The 19,901-nt window shown below is 38.7% G+C and overlaps 1 protein-coding gene across 2 annotated transcripts in view; it reads right to left on the bottom strand.

The window, feature by feature from the left end:
* ADAMTS9 (ADAM metallopeptidase with thrombospondin type 1 motif 9) overlaps window positions 1–19,901 on the bottom strand; it is a 174,353-nt gene that overhangs the window by 94,322 nt on the left and 60,130 nt on the right. For both annotated transcript variants that reach the window (XM_081938876.1, XM_081938877.1), the window contains exons 13-18: window positions 14,879–15,060; window positions 12,671–12,807; window positions 6,590–6,707; window positions 6,225–6,320; window positions 1,342–1,505; window positions 1,085–1,214 (exon numbers count right to left, since the gene is read on the bottom strand). In XM_081938876.1, the coding sequence (XP_081795002.1) occupies window positions 1,085–1,214; window positions 1,342–1,505; window positions 6,225–6,320; window positions 6,590–6,707; window positions 12,671–12,807; window positions 14,879–15,060 (827 nt within the window). The remainder of the gene's footprint in view (window positions 1–1,084; window positions 1,215–1,341; window positions 1,506–6,224; window positions 6,321–6,589; window positions 6,708–12,670; window positions 12,808–14,878; window positions 15,061–19,901) is intronic.

The following is a 19,901-nucleotide window of genomic DNA, read 5'->3' as shown; positions in this document are numbered from 1 at the left end:
TTTGGTTGAAATTGCTCAAGACGTTCCAGAGTTATGCTAGAACATACAGAGAAACACACACACACACACACACACACACACACACACACACACACACCAACTTGAGAACTGAGATTTTTGGCTCTAGACAGGTATAGTCATTGTGATCTAGCAAAGGAAAATTTAGCCTTAGAAAAAATGTTAATCAACCCATTGCATAACATAGGGCAAAATCACTGTTTCTCAGTTTCAATTCCCCATCTATAAAGCTGTAATAAAAGCGACTGGTTTTAGAGATTGAAATGGGTTTCTCAGGTTTGTTAACTTAATTTCAACTTGGAGCAAACTTCTCTCGCAGTAAGTTATTCCACCGAAAGGGGCTATTCATGTCAGTCAGCCATTACATTGTCTTGGACAGAAAGGGCTACGAAAGATTAATCAGAGCAGTAAAATCGTTCTAGGTCTGCTGGTTGCCTAGGTCAGTTGGGACTTATTCCTTGACTTTGACTCTTGCCACTACAGCAGCAAGATACAACCACAATTTGATATTCATACATTAATAATGAAAGTGAAACTATAAAGATACAGCACTATGCACATTTTACCAACAATCATGGCAAAAAGGTCATAAAATCAGTTGTAAGTTAGACAATGTGTTTAATAGCCTTTGCTATTTGTCTTGAGTAGCACAAGTGAAGCCAATTTAATGTAGAGTTGTTGTTTTCTTTGATGTCTTAAGAGTCGGTGTTGACCCTGATGACTGCCTGAACTGGTCCCCAAATTTACTTGGTAGGATTTCAGAAATGCTTCTCCTTGTCTGCTTCCTAAATCTGAGAGAGAAGTATTCCCAATCACCCAGTTGGACTTGTACCTAAGAACTCATCTTGTCCTGGCTTCTAAACCAGTGTTAACCACCCCACCAAACTAGCTCTAATGTAGAGCAGGTGGTCATAATTTTGAGGTAAATATTGCCTCAAGTCAGCCTAAAGTACTAAGAAGGGTCTTAAAATTATGAGCAGCTTAAGAGACAGCATCCATCATCCTGCTACAGATTTCGGAAATGTAAAGTTTGAATTATTTTTCAAATCCCTTTAAAGCCACGTACCTTGGCAAAGTTTACTGCAGGGCTGCCAAGGTCCATAGACATTCCAATAAAACTGCTGAGGTTTATCTTCAATTGGGATATTGAAGGTGTATCGAACATCAGGGTTATATAAATTACCCACTGATAAAACCTGAGAGGAAAAAAAGATACAGAAAAGCATAGCATCAAGGGAGGAACTGTCCTATTTCATCTACATAAACATTAAAATACAGCAATATATATTTGATTTTCTTTTAGAAAAAGAGATTTTTTTTTACCTGAAGAACTATTTCTTGATCAATGCGGTAAGTAGAATTGATTCGTTCAATGGGAGTGTCTGAGCCACTGTATTCTATGACAGCATTTCCAATTTTGATTTCCTTCTTAAACATACTGACAACATAGTCTCCATTTAATATGAAGCCCTCATTGCTTGACAATGCTATGTTCGCAAAGATAAACAAACAGAAAAAAAGAATCAAAGTATTTTTTTTATATACACCAAGATGGATATTACAGTGCATTTAGTATCAATATTGATTTATTTAATTTACTTCTAGACAACACAATGATTGTGATTCTTCCGGCAGTGTAGAATCAATTTATTTACATAATATGAATTCTATAATTTAAAAAGCATCCTAATTAGAATAAATTAGAAAATCAGAACCATAGAAGTTGTGTTTTCCAGATTTCCCTCAATACCAAAAATCATAACAAACTTGAACATTGGGCACTAGCTAATAAAATGAAATTCAGTGGTGAAAAGAGTTAAGGTTCTACATTTAGGCAAGAAAAATGAAATGCACAGGTACAGTATAGGTGGTACCTTGCTCAATAGTAGTAACTGTGGAAGGGATCTTGGAGTCCTAGTGGACAACCATTTAAATATGAGCCAGCAGCGTGCAGCAGCTGCCAAAAAAGCCAACACAGTTCTAGGCTGCATCAACAGAGGGATAGAATCAAGATCACGTGAAGTGTTAATATCACTTTATAATGCCTTGGTAAGGCCACACTTGGAATACTGCATTCAGTTTTGGTCACCACGATGTAGAAAAGATGTGGAGACTCTAGAAAGAGTGCAGAGAAGAGCAACAAAGATGATTAGGGGACTAGAGACTAAAACATATGAAGAACGGTTGCAGGAACTGAGTATGTCTAGTTTAATGAAAAGAAGGACTAGGGGAGACATGATAGCAGTGTTCCAATATCTCAGGGGTTGCCACAACGAAGAGGGAGTCAAACTATTTTCCAAGGCACCTGAGGGTAGAACAAGAAGCAATGGGTGGAAACTAATCAAGGAGAGAAGCAACTTATAACTGAGGAGAAACTTCCTGACATTTAGAACAATTAATCAGTGGAACAACTTGCCTCCAGAAGTTGTGAATGCCCCAACACTGGAAGTTTTAAAGAATATGCTGGATAACCATTTGTCTGAAATGGTATAGGGTTTCCTGCCTAGGCAGGGGGTTGGACTAGAAGACCTCCAAGGTCCCTTCCAACTCTGCTATTGTATTGTATTGTATTGTATAACCTGCAGAATTGTGCTTTTTAATGAACGAGATCATTCAGTTACTTTGGAATACTCTGCAACACTTTTCCAGGTATCCTTGAACTGTACCTATATTCAGAATAAGGATATGATATAATTCTGGAACAATATCGGTTATAAAACAAATTACATATTTTTTTCCAGAATGGAAAAAAACATCATTTTACCTGAATGTGATTTCAACAATAATCAGATCAAAATATAAGGCAGGCAGTTCTCGACTTATGACTGTAATGGAACCTGCCTATTAGAGGTAACTAATTGTAAGTAGTGACGGTTGTAAAGTGAGTCACCTATGCGAGTGACTTGATATTATAATCTTTTTTGTGGTGGTTGTTAAGCAATTCCTGTGGTTGCTAAGGGAATCAATGGTTTATTATGGACAGATTTTGCTGAAAACTGAAAGTAAATGCCATTCCCACCCCCACCCCCCACAAAAGTAATAAAGTGTTGTCATGCAACTGTAAATGTGAACTGGTTGCCAAGCACCCAAAATGCATGAAGAGGGATGGGCAGTGATTAGAACCTTGGAACAGAATCTTAAATACCCCTGGTGAGGTCCATCCTAACTTCAAATCGTCATTAAGTGACTGGTTGTAAGTCAAGGACTTGCTGTAGGACAGGGGTGTCAAACGTCATCATATGACATATTGTGATTTCCCCCCCCCCTTTTTTCAAACCGGGTGTGGCCAGCTTGTGACACATTCAGCCTATGGGCCGCGAGTTTGACGCCCCTGCTGTAGAAGAAAGCTATGTGTCATTCTTAATTTTCGATGGCTCCTGGTGTGCCTGGGTGGAATGTAAAAAACACTGTTTTTGTATGATTTCAGACAGCCTGTACAAATGAAGTTCTAACTTAGTGCCAACCCAGTAATCATAGTTTTTTTAAAAGTTAATTTTTAATAAGGAATTTGTAGAGTCTTCAAATGTAACTCTACCTATGGTACATTCCCAATTCACTTCTGTTCATTCATAGTTGTAGCTGATATATCAGCCAAAACCAATAAAAGGTTTTCAATTGTCTCTCAGATTATTTTAATCTCAACTATCCAAGCTGGATCTTCAAGCACTTTATGAACTTGATTCTAGTGAAGAAATGTATCCCATTTAGAGCCAGCTGTAGTCAACTTTGCCAACCACTACACTTAATCCAGGATAAAACCAAGGAATCAATTAAAATCACAGGGGAAAGAAAAAAAAATCTTTCGCCAGTATGAGCGGATACATTTCCAAATAGTAATCCAAATTGTAGGCACTATGTTTTCAGTGCAAAACCGGGCTACATTGTGGAAATTGAACCATGTTTCTTCAGAATTTAGACTGTACCCTCCGCAAGAGGATAATGGAGCTATATAGTCCCTCGTTCCAAATTGTTGGCTTGACAAACTCAAGCAATCTGACTAGGCACAGTTAAATCAAAATAGCTTTATCCTCAAACATGCCAAACTGGGCATGGTAGACAATGTTGTCGTGATTCTAAGTGCCATAAAATTGGGCCTGGTTAACCAGATTCAGAATGAGTTTTCCTCAGTCTGCATTCAAGCATTTTGCTTCATGACTTAGTTGTACCATTTTCTACTAGGAAAATTTGCCTCTTCAAAACCTTGGTGCGTCTTGTACTCCGAAAAATGTGGAGATTTATTTTGTGTAGAGTGCAATTAATTCCAAACTGAACTTACAAATGGAGAATTAGAAAGTGTTGTGTTTGCATATTTTATCTTTGACTTAAAACTATATATGAAATTATATACCAAAAGCTGAAGACTTCAAAGCTTAGATGAATAGTTTCCTTTCAGTTCAGGAAACCATGCCTTCCTTTAAAATGTATTGTTTCCTGAATGACAGCAGCCTGCTCTTATTTATTATGTAGTTAATTTCTTAACTTAAGTTTCTCACTTGTTTCTTATCACTGCCACTCTACTGCCCTAAGGGAGTGCTCAGTGGAGACTGAACAAGACTTCAAGAGATAAGACACAACTGATAGAGAATCCAGGCACGATCACATTCTATTCTGTTTGTGTGGTGCCAGACAATAATGGCTAGACCTAGATTTATGCTTACAATAGACCCAATTAAATTAATTAGACTTGAAATAATTAAAAATATGAAAACACTGAGCAGGATGAGAGATGAAATTCCTCCAAAACATCTAAGTATCAATGTCAGTTTTAATAACACAGGCCATTATAGAAGGCTTCGTAGTCTTAACTGCATAAAAATGTAAATACACTGTATTGAAAGCTTCTATAGACATTTCAATTAAGGCACATTTGCTCCGTTCCAGATTTTGAAAGAAAGCTGAAGTACATTTCAAACCCAAAATAGAGAAAAATACAACAACATTCACTCTAAAGCAGATGTGTCAAACTCAATTTCATTGAGGGCCACATCAATGAACCTCGGGGGGGGCATGGCCAGGGGGCATGGCCATCTTAACATCATTCATGTCAGGGCGCCTGTGGTAGCCTGAGTGCTCTGCCAGTGAAAATGGGTTGCTGTGCTCTGTTTTCGGCTGGGATGGCCTCCTGCAACCCTCTACCAGTGAAACTGGAGCTCCATTTTCAGATGGGATGGCTTCCTGCAACCCTCTGCCAGCAAAAACAGATTGGGGTGGCTGCATGCGGTCCTCCCGGGCTCCATTTTCACTGGCAGAGACATTGCAGGCTGGTCCTTCGCTGTTTCCAGGGCAGCCCAGCGGACCAGATCTAAGCACCCAGTGGGCCGGATTTGGCCCACGGGCCTTCCGTTTGACACCCCTGCAATAAAGCTACATCAAATGAGTTTTTGTTAAATGCAGGAAAAGGAAAGGATATAGACCTAGGCATCTGGACCATAGTACACACAATAGATAGAAGCGGGTTAATTCTACCCAATAAAATGCCCCATGTGTATGAGATTTAGCCTTTATCCTTCACATGAAGTGATAATATCAATAAACATGTCTAATATTCTACCCTCCCATCTGAATAGGGAGGGTGATGTGGCCAGTTATGGTACTATTAACCCTTGACTAAATGGCCAAGTTTGTTAAGAAATGTTCACATGAGCCTAATACTAAAATGATACAGAAGGCCCAACCCAAGTAGTCCTTGACTTATAACCAATCACTTAATAACTATTCAAAGTTACCTTTGGATTCTTATGACTTCTAGCCACACATACCCCATGCATCACTGCATTTTGGGTGTTTGGCAACTGGTACACATTTACCGCCATTTGCAGCATCCCATGGTCACATGACCGTGATTTATGACATTTTTGCCAGATAACCGTGTTTGCTTCCAGTTTCTGCCCCCCCAAAAAACAACGCCCCATAGTGAACAACAGGTTTGTTTAATGACCATGACGTTTGCTTAACCACCACATTATTTGCTTTACAATTGCTGCAAAAAAGATCCTAAAATCAGGTGCGGTCACATGGTGATGTACTTTACAACCATCACGGCTTATGAATGAGATTGCAGATTCAATTACGGTTGTAAGTTGAAGACTGCCTATGTGATCGTTCTGTCTTTTTCCAACCAAACAGTTATATGACAGTATGACAAGAGCATTTTTTGGGAAGGGAATAACATTAATTTGCAGTTTCTGGCGAGCATCACTTCTTACCAAGGTAATTATCATCTTCTGGTTTCCCTGAGTAACTATGCTGCCGTACATCGATGTTTGTAGCACCGGCTGGAATGCGTATCACAGTGTTATAACCTGAGAAGACAAGTCAGAAAGTCAAGCTTATTATGCACGTGCAGCCTTGGTAATTTTGTTAAAAAATAATAATAACGACAAAAAGAAAAAACTGTGCTACGATTCTGCATCACAGTAACCAAGTGGATGCTTTCATGTTATCATCAAATTAGCAAGAAGCTCGAAAGTATGAAAAAAGCGAAAGCGAAATCTTCTTCATCGTAGGACTGGTTTTTCAAAACATGTCACAGATGGTTAAGTTTGCTAGCAAACGGCTTTTCTCTTCTTACCATAGTGCACCGTATTGAATGTCCCTGCAATGGTTTTGCATGATGAATTATCGCCACCACACACACCACATTTATCCCTTCTGGCTTTGGAATTGAGCACATGATCACATCCAGCTTGCTTTAGAGAAAGAAAAGTTCAGAATGAAATTGGACAAATATGAAAATAAGAATTTACAGGGTTGCAAATGAAAACCATACTACCAGCAATGGCCTCTGACAGCACATTCATTCTTTATTTTTCCCCATATCCTGTTTTGCTATAATAATCATAACCATCCTCCTATTAGGACACGAAAAAGTAAGCATGCTTCAAGGCACGTGAAGTGCAAAACGATCTAGCTTGCTGGGATATAAGTGAGACAGGATAGGCAGGTGATCTCCTGGAGCTACGGAGATGATTACACAAAGTTTATTATGCCTTGTGAAAATGGGTAGCAGTTGTAACAACAACAGATGAGCCTGGGTTATTAAGCCCTGGGCTTATGAAGCTTTCGGCCAAATTGTGATGCAATTGTGATCCCAACAAAATGACTGCAATTGCACCAATTACCTATATTCACTTGTCCATAATAATGCCAATCTCAACTACGTAGGTCTTCTGCAACTCAAAGAGGGTGAGATTTCTAATAATAATAAGTTTCCCGCTTAAAGTAGAAACTTACAAGGATGTGATCTGAGATGCTTAAAACCAGCTTCTCAAGAGCACAACGTAATCTCCTTTACAATACAGTAATTCTTGCACCGTATTTTCAGAGCTCTTCAGACATTCGGGGAAGGAAACGGCTCCCATTTACAAACTTTTTACAACGCACCGCAGGACTCTCTTATATCTGTCCTAATTAAATTATATCATTTTATGGGAAGCCTGGCACCTAAACAGTTCTCGTAAATAAGTGTGTGTGAGCCAATCCTGAAAGTCTCTCTAGAAAGAAAAAAACAACAACAACATGGCTGTTTCAATTCTGACACTACAGCTAAACAGAGGAAACAACAGAAAAGCCCAGGATACTTATAAAGTACTTTTTTTTAAGCCTCTCCACTGCTTTTGAATCATTTTCAAACAAGAGGATTTACGGGCAACAGAGAATAGAGCTGATTTATACTTGAATCAGACAATTAGCCCATTTAGTTCAGTACAATCCGTATTGCACGTGGAACAAGCGGTGCACACAGGCAACACTCAGAGGACTCCCGTACAGATCAATACGGGCTTTCTGGTTCCCATCCGTGTTCCTTGCTGCTGCAGCTGCTGCTTTGTGAAGGACGGTGACACACAAGGAATTATCCTGGCATGCTGTCTTCCTGGTTCAATGTTGCTCCTAATTTAGCGGAAGTCTGGTGGAAATTTGGAACATGATATTCTACCCACATCTCGTCTCTTCAAACTTAATTGTCTCTCAATAGCTCACTAACAGGCTCTTTGGATGATAGTCAGGAAAGCAAATGAAAATGGGGAAGATGGTGTGGGGAGCAGGGCTCTCCTCAGATCCAATCTTCTCCATTTAAATTTTATGCCAAGACTGGTCCCGAGATAACAGAACAACAGGGTTGGAAGGGACCTTGGAAGTCTTCTAGTCCAACCCTCTACTCAGGCACCCTATACTCTACACAATCTCTTCTTAAAGACCTGCAGGAAAGGACAGGTGCAAAAATAATCTCAGCATGCAGTGAAGGAAATTTCAGTCTCTTAACTCTGCTTCCTGGGATGGGGAAGGAGTTATTTTTGCCTCCATTGCTATTGTTGTGGCCTGCCAGCAGAGCTGGCAGCAGAGTCGGACAGTGAGGAGGTTGGGGGAGGAACATGGGCCAGTCCTGGAGGCTGGGGAAGGCTCGGACGAGGGCTCTGAGTCAGAGGCAGAGACAGGGCTGAAGCCATCTGGCAGTGATCAGGTGCCTACGAAGCTAGACAGCAGTGAGGCAGAGGAGCAGCTGGAGCCTGTTCCCAGTGTGCGCATGCGCAGAGCTGCCAGAAGAAAAGAACAACTCAGAAATCAGGGTAGACTTGGGAGTAAAGTCACAGGTGGAAGGTGATTGGCCCCTCCCAAGGGAAATAAAAGAGGAGTGAAAGGGGAGTGGACTTTTGCAGGAAACAATTTGTTCATTCGTCATTAGATTAGTTTCAGGAGTGTGAAGATCTGTCCGTGAATTTGCATGGCAGCTTTCCAAGATAGATAAAGTCTATGGTCATAAATATTCCTTTTTTAAAATATTTTTTTTGTTTTCGAATAAACACAAACAGACAAAACACAACAACCACAAAAATATCTTCCATTACAAATTGTAAAGAGTGTGTCAATTGGTTACAAAGAGCTTTCGTGCATCCCTTCCATAGTCATCACCTACAATTCATATCAAGTTATATATTTTAAATCAAATATATATATATATATATATATATATATATATATATATATATATATATATATATATATATATATATATATATATATATATATATATATATATATATATATTACTATCATCATACCTCAATCTTCATATGACTATATTTGTTTATACATCTTTATATAAAATATTCCAAAATTTAAAGCAAAACCACATGATGGCATTCCGTTATCTATTTTCAATATCATCCAGCAACATTACATTTTTATAACTTTCTAAATAAAAATTAATTATGTTTAATAACAAAGTTTCTAGACCTCCTTTCTTAATCACTGTTTACAATTTATATCCAATTTCCCTTTTATCATGTGAATACAAATATTACGTTATTATCATTATCAATCATTTATTTAACAACATCCATCATCATTTCATTTTTTTTGGTCTTAGTTTAACTAAATTTCACTTACTCTTTTTATCATTATTATTATTACATCAACAGAATTGTATCACAGCGGCCAGTTGTTTCGCTGGATTTGGCATTAATTACTAGTCGGGCCCCACCCAGGGGCCTAGGACGTCGTAACGTATTTTCCTAATATGTGCGCGGATCCAAGCAGTGCGGCCTTTTGCATTTGACTGATGGTGATTTTGTCAATTTTTAACTGTTTTAAATGTAATTCCAGTGCTTTTCGAATAGCACCCAGTGTGCCGATTACCACTAGAATTACCACTGCTGGTTTGTGCCATTATTATTATTATTATTATTATTATTATTATTATTATTATTATTATTATTATTATTATTATTATTATTATTATTATTATTATTATTATCATCATCATCATCTTTCATATATAACAGAGTTTCTAAACTTCCTTTCATGATCACCATTTAGAATTTATACCAAATTTCCTCTTATCAAACCAATACATATGTGTACATTGTTATCATTATCATTTATCTAACTATATCCATTATGACTTCATTTTTAACATAATGCTCTAATTTTAACTAAATTTGACTAATATTTTGTTATTAGTTTTCATATCTCAACCTGTGTCTTTCCAGTAATAGTGCAGTCTTATGTCTTTTGCCATTTGTGGAATTATTCTTCTGGTTATTTCCTTAATCAAATTTGTGTGGACTTCTCTTTGCAACTTGTTGCTTTTTACATATCTTGTAAAATCTCGAGACTCTCCATCAGCTTCTTTAATCAGCTTATCTTTGATTATCAGTAGTGCTTTTGGCAAAGTTTCTCTCCTTGAATCCCTCAATTCTTCTCTTTTTTCTTCTTCTATACCTTGAAATCTGGGGTAGAGTTCCTTTCCATCTATCTTCCCTTTCCATGTTCCACTCTTTCCATCTCCAACCACAGTAAGTTCACTGTCAGTATCCACAATTATCTTGCCTCTTTGTTCATTTTTCCCTTGGGCTTTTAGGACTCTAACCTCCACTTTTTCGATTTGCTGGATATCTTCAATTTTTCCATCGAATTTTACTGCATTATAATCTATATTTTCCAATCTTTTTTCAATTCTCTCTGTTGTTTCTAATAATTTTTGAATTTCAAACATAATCTGTTGTAATGTTATGGTTTCTTTTTGGTGTTGTGCCATTCTTCCAACTAGTAAACACTGCCACTCTAGTTTCAAAACAAGGTTTTGTTTTCACTTCTCTCCAGCTGCCAAAGAAGCATCCAAAGAACACCTGTATAAACAACCCATGCTCTTCTCCTTATCTCTTCTGTAAACAAGCTGAAGCCTTTGAAGTGCAAAGTCAAATTGATCAAAGAGAAAAAAGAGAAAGCAATATTTCCAGGACTCAACCTCCAAGTGGCAGTGTAACTTCTTTTCCCTCTGAAGTTACAACCCTCTCTATATTCTTTTTATATCTTCTTTATATTCCAGGCTTAAAAGAAAGAAAATTCTTAAATGGAGCAAAATAAAGAGAAAAAACCCATCCAAACCAATATTATAAAAATAAAGAAAAAGATTTAATCCATGGGTAAAAAAAGAAATAGAAGAAGAAAAACCAATACTTTCACTTTAAAAAGTAGAAAATATTTGCAAAACTTCCATCCATAAAACAAAATGAAAAAAAAAGGATAACACACTGTCCAATATAGCTTAATATCGCCACTTATTTTCTTTTCTTTGCAAGTTTAATTTAGTTTTGATTTTTTGGGGGGCAGTCTCTTTTATAACAATAAAATTTCCTCACCAGATGGACACTTTCTCTTTCCGCTTTCCTCCCGTTGTGGAGCTGTCCCAACTTCAGAAGCTTTTGGCTGCGCTTCTTTCGTCGGCAAGAAGAGATTCTTTTGGATCAATCAGGGACTTTGCGATGTCCCTTAGATCAGCAAGATGTACTCTTCCCTGTCACCGTCTCTTTGGGACAGTTTAGGTCCAAAAGGACCGTCCAGTGGCAAAAGTATCGACTGTGATCTTGGAGGTCCGAGATTGCACGTTATACCGTTGCGATGTCAGCTCCTGTCTCATAAATATTTCTTTGAAATACTGTTTGTAGGCCTTGCGGAATGTGAATGAGACAAATTCACATTCATTTAATAAAAGGGATTTTGTCGGGACCAGGACTCTGCCTCGTGCTTTTTGGGGAAGCCTAGGTCAGAAAAGCTATGTAAATCCCCAAGTGTAAGTATTTCATGAACTAGAGGAAAAAGGAATAGAAAATGTGCATCAGCTTGCATTTTCATGAGTGAGAAGACATAGTGTGGCTACTAATTCAGTCTGGGTTGTATGGCTATCGGGATCGAAAAAGCCTATTTTAAGCTCAGCTGAACTAAAGAGAGGCAGATTGGTGTAGTGCAGGGGTCTCAAACTCACATCACCACTTGATGTATCACAGCTTTTCCCCCTTTGCTAAAGTGGGGATGTGCATGGCCAGCACTGATGCATCTGGCCCGCGGGCCGGGAGTTTGACACTCCTAGTGAAGTGGTTAAGGTGTTGGCCTAGAAACTAGGAGTCTGTGAATTCTAGTTTCACTTTAGGCATGAAAAGCTGGCTGGATGACTTTGGGCCAATCATTTTCTCTCAGCCCAGCCCACTTCACAGGATTGTTGTTGTGGAGAAAATAGAAGGAGGTAGGAGTTTATGTATGTTCATTTATTTGAGTTAACTATACGGTATTAACGGCAGGACAACAATTTAATAAAATAAGTAAAACTGACAGCAGTTCTTCAAAATTCAGGCCTAAGTTAACTTGGAGCTGCTGGACATGAAATGGAATTTTTCTCCACTGAAAACAAATACTATACTATTAATAGGAACTGTTCTTGCTTACAGAGAAATGGCAATACATTCTGCTAAAGCAGGAATCAATTAGTAGAATTTAAATGCTAAATCCAGATCCATTTAGGATTGGACTGCCCCCCCCTTTTTTTGGTAGGTTCAGTTCAGGCTTTTGATGCCTCCAAGTTCTGACACATGGCATTAACGTAGCCATGCATTGGGACCAAGCAGCATCTCTCTTTAGGATGGCATTTATTTATGCTTGACATACTTGACATTCTGTACAATTTGGAACTTTACTACTGTGGTTAGTCATGGAGTAATGCAAAACAGGAAAACTATTGTGTAAATTACATACAATAGTGCTCTGGCTTAAATTAAGGAAATGTCACACAATTATCAGTTCATGTGAGGAGAAGATGGAAAACGTGACCCGTATTTGAAAATGGTTAGCTTGTTAAATAAAATAAAGTAATATTTACCCGACAAAGTCCTTGTACACAGATGTCATTTGTGTCTGGGCCACAAGAGGTGCCATCAATAACCCTGTCCCTGAGCTGATAATAAGCAGTATTTCCTGCCACTCTGCAGAAGAGCTTGCACCGGTCTTTCATTAAAACTGTCAAAGCAAAATAATCCGGTTATTTTTTATCTTGTTTTTTCACTTTCTTTGGTAAGAAAGTTCTCTTGTCCATAGTCCTGAATTCATGTTGTGTCCTTCTTTGAGTCAATGCCCTCTACATAGGGCTATTCCTGAAATCCATTTGGGAGCTTCAGCAGCAGTGAGAGCAGTCTTTGGGGGGGGGGGGGCTAGAATGGCCCATATTGCAGCTCAGCTCCATGAATTATACCGGTCTACTTCTGGGTGCAGTTCAAGGTGTTGGTGATGACCTTTGAAGTCCTTAATGGCATAGATATAGATTACCTAATGAACCATCTCGTCCCACTAGGACAAGCCCGTTCCTCTTCTGCTGGTTTACAGATTAGAGATTAACAGAGTTGGAAGGGACATTGTAGGTCAACTAGTCCAACCCTCCTCCCAAGCAGGAGATGCCAGCACCAACAAGGGCTGGAAGAAGCTCCAGAAGCATGAGGTGCCGGAGAATCGGCCCCAGCCGCTTCTCCATTCCCCACCATCACCCTTACTTTCTCAGGCCAGGCGAGGGAGGGGAGGATGAGGAGCGGGGCCAGCCAGTGATGGGACCGGGAGCTGCAGCAGAGGGCCCAAAGAGCCACATGTAGCTCCAGAGCCGTGGATTGCCAACATCCAATCTAGTCCACCCCCCTGCTCAAGCAGGAGACCCTACACCATTTCTGACAAATGGCAGTCCAATCTTTTCTTGAAACCTCCAATGATGAAGATCCCACAATTTCCAAAGGCAACTTCTGTTCCATTGGCTGATTATTCTGACTGTTACAAAATTTATCCTTATTTCTAGGTTGAATCTCTCCTTGGCCAGTTTCCATCCATTATTCCTTGTCTGGCCTTCAGGTACCTTGGAAAATAGTCTTGACCCTTTCCTCTCTGTGGCAACCCCTCAAATATTGGAAGGTCTATTGTGGATCCCATTGATTAAAGGATCCAGAAGAAGAACCTTCTCTGCTGTAGTGCCCACCCTTAGAGAGTAAGATATTCCAAAGGGTGGGCATTGCAGTAGAGAAGGCTCTTATTCTGGATCCTGATCATCAAGATTTCTTTGACCAATGGGATCTGCAATAGGTCTTCTCTACCATCACAAGTGGAACGGCTGATTACCTCTAGACTTCTATCCTTCTGTAAGAATAGCAATAGCACTTCAAATTATATACTGCTTCACAGTGCTTTATAGCTCTCTCTAAGCAGTTTACAGATGGCCTCCAACAATCTGGGTCCTCATTTTACCAACCTCAGAAGGATGGAAGCTAAGCCAACCTTGAGCCAGTCAGAATCAAACTCCTGATAGTGGTTAGAGTTAGCCTGCAATACTGCATTCTAACCTGAAGACTGGGTCTGCCAATTGGCCTGGGAACCCAATGTACAACACTGGAGGTAGCTACTGGATTGATAGCAAACCCCACCTTCCCCTTGCTTCCTGCTTCCCCACCCACGGGCTATGCAGGAAAAATTCAGTTCAGAATCCATTGGCTCAGTGGTGGTAAGTGGTTGGAACACATAAAGGGATATAACTCCCACTGGCTTGAGTCTGGAAGCAGTTCCATAGGTGGAAGGTGTAGTCATTTTGGTGAGGTTCTGACATTTAGCACTGTAAGGAGCTCCTTCCTGAGTGAAGGAGTGGAATGTCTGCCAGTATGAGGTAACAGAATGTGAGGCAACTGGCAGTTGGAACAGAGTTCTTTTCAGGTGGGGAGGGGGAGTAGAATGTCTAACTTATTAGCATCAGAGCATGTTAATATAAGGCAACTGGCAGTTGGAGTTCTTTTCAAGTGGGGAGGGGAAGTAGAACATCAGTGTGCTAATTACTGTATATGAAATACTAATGATATGATGGTCATTTTGAAAAATCATTTCTTACTGAGTACCTAGAACCAAGAGGAACATATGTGCCAAATTTCAAGTTTGTAGGCTTTACCATTCTGGAGATTTTGTGATGAGTGAGTGGTATATAGATGAAGGCAGGAGATAAATAAACAAGCAAACAAATAAATCATTCACAAATTCTCACATCCAGTTGCCTTATTGATGTACTTACTTCCACTATACTTAGGAACCCAGCGCACATTAGGAGGTAGACCGTTAATGTTAAAATGCTTCCCATCAAAGACAGCGCATTGTTCATCACGGAAATCTTTCTTTAATTTAGAACATGGTTCAGTGTTGCACGATTTAAATTTCATCCTGCGTCCCACACAGTATTTTCCACCATTTTTTGGCCTAAAATAAAATTTAAAAAGAGTATGTTTATGAATGACATTAAGAGCTTTCAGATTCTTTCAGATTCAGCCCCTCCATTTTTGAGTTCATGATGCTTTCCCCAAGACCTTATTGTGTCTGAATTAAGTTAGATTTTATGTTTTTTTAAACAAAGATGGCAGCTTTCTTTGAAAGGCTGGAAATATATGCTACAGCTTAGTATGCTACTTCTTGTGAATCAGGAATCAGTTCACTCAAAGTGACAACATATATTTATAAAGACTAAGGAAATCATATTCAAAGAAAGGAAAGTGATAAATGAACTATTATTTTGGAAGCAATTAAATCAGTCCAGTATGTTTTAGTGAGCAAAGAGATGTATTTATTAAATAACGAAGGTCCTCTTAAATTTGAACTAAGAATCACAATTTCAATGTGCAGATCAAGATAAATGTTTACAATCAAACCTTTTAATTGGAGCTTGAATCGCACATTCAAATGTAAAAGGAAATTAGGTTAGCATTGGCATTTAGCCTTAGATGTGCTGATGAAGTGTGCAAAGGAAGAAAAGGGAAGGGAAATGGAGAAAATTTGTAAACCACACTTATTCTCCACCTGAGAAAGCACTGGACTGAAATGGTTACATTTCATGATCTGTTCAGAGAGGAAGAAAAACCATTTTAGAAATTAAAGTGATTTCAGTTTCAACATATATAACACAGAGAGACCAAATGCAATCTCCCAGTTATGTGGAATAGCTGTCTATAAAGGCTAAAAACCAATATTTTCCTATTTGACTGGGACTCGAAAGCAAGAGAATTGTCAAACCTATGAAAAGCCACACGATGAAGCTATACTCTATATTTAATTTGACAGGTAAAACTGATTTCTTTTCTATGCCTTTATTCTCAGGTAGAATTTTATTTAAAAAGTGTATGAATCTGATTGTGAATTACTAATGCCACTTTCCAATATTTAGGAAAATAGATAAGGTGAATATTATCAACTATGTCGCCATTCAAGAGAGCCAGTCTGGTGTAGTTTTGAAGGTGCTTGTCTAGAAACCAGGCGTCTGAGAGTTCTAGTACTGCCTTAGGCATGAAAGCCAAAAGGGTGACTTTGGGCCAATAACTCTCTCTTAGCCCCCCCTCCCTCGCCGGGTTTGTTGTGGGGAAAATAGGAGGATAAAGGCATATGTTGACCGCCTTGAGTTATTGGTAAAAAATAATAAAGGCAGGATATAAATAAATATATAAATAAATCCAACCTAATCCCTGACTGGATATTTTACTTCCATGCTGTACTTTACATCTTGCTCATCACTTATGGAGAAATTATTTACTCAGGAAAATATGAAAGCTCAGTTTGTTAACATTAACATATTTCAAGGGCAATGCTCCATCTGATGAATTTCATTTCTTTTTCAAGGCTAAATAATGTAATAATACAGAGAGACCTCATTTTACAACCGCAGAAACTTAGTTGCATGTCATTGTTTTTGTCAAGTGAGACATCCATATGACAGAGTTGGAAGGGACCTTGGAGGTCTTCTAGTCCAACCCCCTGCCTAGGCAGGAAACCCTATACCATTTCAGACAAATGGCTATCCAACATTTTCTTAAAGACTTCCAGTGTTGGGACATTCACAACTTCTGGAGGCAAGCTGCTCCACTGATTAGTTGTTCTGTCAGGAAATTTCTCCTCAGTTCTAAATTGCTTCTCTCCTTGCAAGCAGAAACCTACTGGGGCTCAGAAGGACTTGGTTAGCCAGGTCCCAGCAGCATGTGGGACCTTCTCCCTCTCTCTCAAGAGACCCAGTCTTTTCCCTGTCCCACTATGCCAACCGGATAGACCCAGGTGCATGCAGGACTTCTCTCTCCCCCCTCCCTCCCCTCCCTCTCTCTTTCTCTCTCTCTTTCAAAGGAAGTTATCTTTGCTAGCTTTCTAGCTAAACCATACATCAAGGGGGCATGCCTGTCAGCAGCTATAGGGAAAGGGAAAGATAACTGGATCTAAGAGTAGGCAGCTGAAGCCTTCTGGCATGGTGGGCAAAAAGAAAGTCCAGGCCTTTCGGGAGTGACCGAGGGGAGATGGGAGCCTACACATGGTTGGGCTTGCTCAATCATTTGAGGCCTTCTAGCCTGTGAAACCTAAATGGACTCAGTGGCTAATACACTGAGCTTGTCAATCAGAAAGGTTGGTGGTTCAAATCCCTAGTGTCACATAACGAAGTGAGCTCCCATTACTTGTCCCAGCTTCTGCCAATATAGCAGTTCAAAAGCATGTAAAAATGTAAGTAGAAAAATTGAAACCACCTTTGGTGGGAAGGTGACAGTATTGCGTGCGCCTTCGGCATTTAATCATGACAGCCACATGACCACAGAGACATCTTCAGACAGGGCTGGCTCTTCGGAGTTGAAACAAAGATGAGCACTGCCCCTTAGAGTCAGGAATGACTAGCACATATGTGCAAGGGGAACCTTTACCTTTTAGCCTGTGGGAAGTCTCCTAAGCAGCTGAGGACTCCTGCTCTACACTTGGGGGGAGGGAAGTTGCAGTATTCCCATGATCGTAAGGGTGGACCCACTGCCAAGCACCCAAATTTTGATCACATAATTGTAAGGGTGGACCCACTGTCAAGGAGCCAAATTTTGATCACATAACAGTCCAAACTGCAACGTTTAGAGTGTTATGTATGGATTCATTTAGTGCCATCATAATTTCAAAACGTAATTCCACACCTATCTATGAAAGCATCCAGAAGACAAACAATGGAAAATTACATACGTGCCGTGACATCACAACACAAACCTGATCACTACGCACAGCTATCCTGATGTTTGACGCATTTACTGTATATAAACCATGCTATTTGCATTCTGCCCCTCCCAATCCCCCAAAGACAATGATGCCTGCAGCAAATCACATAATTATAAGGGATCTATTTCTAAAACAAATATACCACATTTGTACACATAAACAATTGCTCCTTAAGACTTTTAACATGACACTTTTTTTTAAATTAAGATGGCATCCACTTTTTAATCTGTCTATAGTAAACATGATGGTTTGCTTAATTTATCAATAATGGATTGCCTAATTTACATGAAACTAGGTTTGAAGACCACCTACAATAATTTCTGAAAGGAATAGTATTCTCCCCAGAATATTGTTTTTTTAACATCAGAGGTAACAAAATATGTATACAAAATTGTCACAAACTGTACAATGCCAGGTTTTTCTTCCAAGCTATAATTTATGAGCTTCAGAGTGCTATGATGGAACTTTCTGTCAATTGAGATGAATGTGTTAATACATATAGCTTTGAAGTGGGTTTCTTTTCTATTTGTTTCTCCTGAATATTCTGACAAAGTTATAAGACTTTGGAAAATTTAAGGCTTAATCTTGCTTTTCTTAGAAGCAAGCAAACCTGAATCTCAACCTAATCTCACTTGAAAAAAGGCTAGAAGACCTCATGACTTGTAAGTTGAGCTTTACAAATCAACTTTTTAAACATATTAATGTTTCATGAATCATTAACCTATCTTATGGTCTTGAAAAATTGAACAACTCTACAGTCATCAATATAAGGCTGTGATTCTAATGTGGTTAATTTTAGGAATGGTCAATCAAATGCTCTTATAGTCTTTTCTTAAAGTTTGGGTATCAAATGTTTGGCTGGAGATAGCCAGATACAAGACTTAACTAATGAAGACAAAAAGAAGACTATCTCTATCTTGATACTATTCCCTGCCTCTGACATCTATATACTGAATGAAGATATGTGTAAAAAATATTGGCTTTAGCAAATGTATGTAAATGTGCCATATGTTTGAGGTTCTAGATATTATTACCTCTCCAGATTTTAATGCAACCCATCACAACAATAACCGGAATAAGGGGGTAGCAGCTTGATCAAAATGCTGAGGAATTGAGAAATGAGCTGCTCTATCAGTTACATATCTTCATTCAAATTGTGATTGCAGATACGTGAAGCTGTGACAAAGACGAACCACCAGTTTGTCATATCTACTCCCCAAAAACAGGAAGGGGTGGGGGGAAAGCAAGCTGTTTATCCTAGTCCTTTATTCATGTTTTTTCATAACTCAATTCCCATGTGTTCGATAGAGGTTGTTACCAGGTAAAGTATCTCCACATTGCAGCCTTGCAATGTAATCCTATGCATGTATATCTGAAATTCAATGTCACTTAATCCTGTTGTTGCTTCCTTTTAATTAACCAAGCATGCAAAGTGTAACTTTGCAGTTGCGAAGACGATAAACTATTTTAAAGGCAGATTCCTTTCACACTGTATTCTCATAACCTTATATTTAACTGTGAGTCCAAAGAAATTTAAAAACATTTGTGAAGTCCAAATAACTCACTAGGTTTTACTGAGATAGCCTAGATGTGTTTCCTATATTAAATCTGGAATCAATTCCAGTACATAAAAAGTAGTACAGTATATTGGAAATTAGTTTTATATTGCCAAGCGTAGGGATTTTTGGAACTTCATGAATTCACTTTTTTCTGTATCCTTTTCTTAGTTTTGGCATACGTTTCCACTATAAACAATATTATTCATTTGAACACCTGTGTTTGGGAATGGATGCTTTATCTCATACCCAAAAATGAACAATTATTTGAAAAAAAATATTGAAGGCTTTTAAATATGAAACAAAATAATGATATTTTGTTCCATATCATTAACATGTTTATTAAAGCCTTTTTCCCAATATGAATGCATTTCCCAATGTACAAACTGGTCTTGATTGCAAACAACCCTCCCCCACCATGAATTAACAATCATGTAACACCAACTTGGTAGAACTCTCACATCTGGCAGATTGGTACAAAAACAG

This window comes from Natrix helvetica (assembly GCF_964273705.1).
Source record: "Natrix helvetica genome assembly, chromosome: 1".
NCBI classification, from domain to species: domain Eukaryota; kingdom Metazoa; phylum Chordata; class Lepidosauria; order Squamata; family Natricidae; genus Natrix; species Natrix helvetica.
Note: the sequence above shows the minus strand (reverse complement) of the source record. Positions and strands in the feature narration are given on the sequence as shown.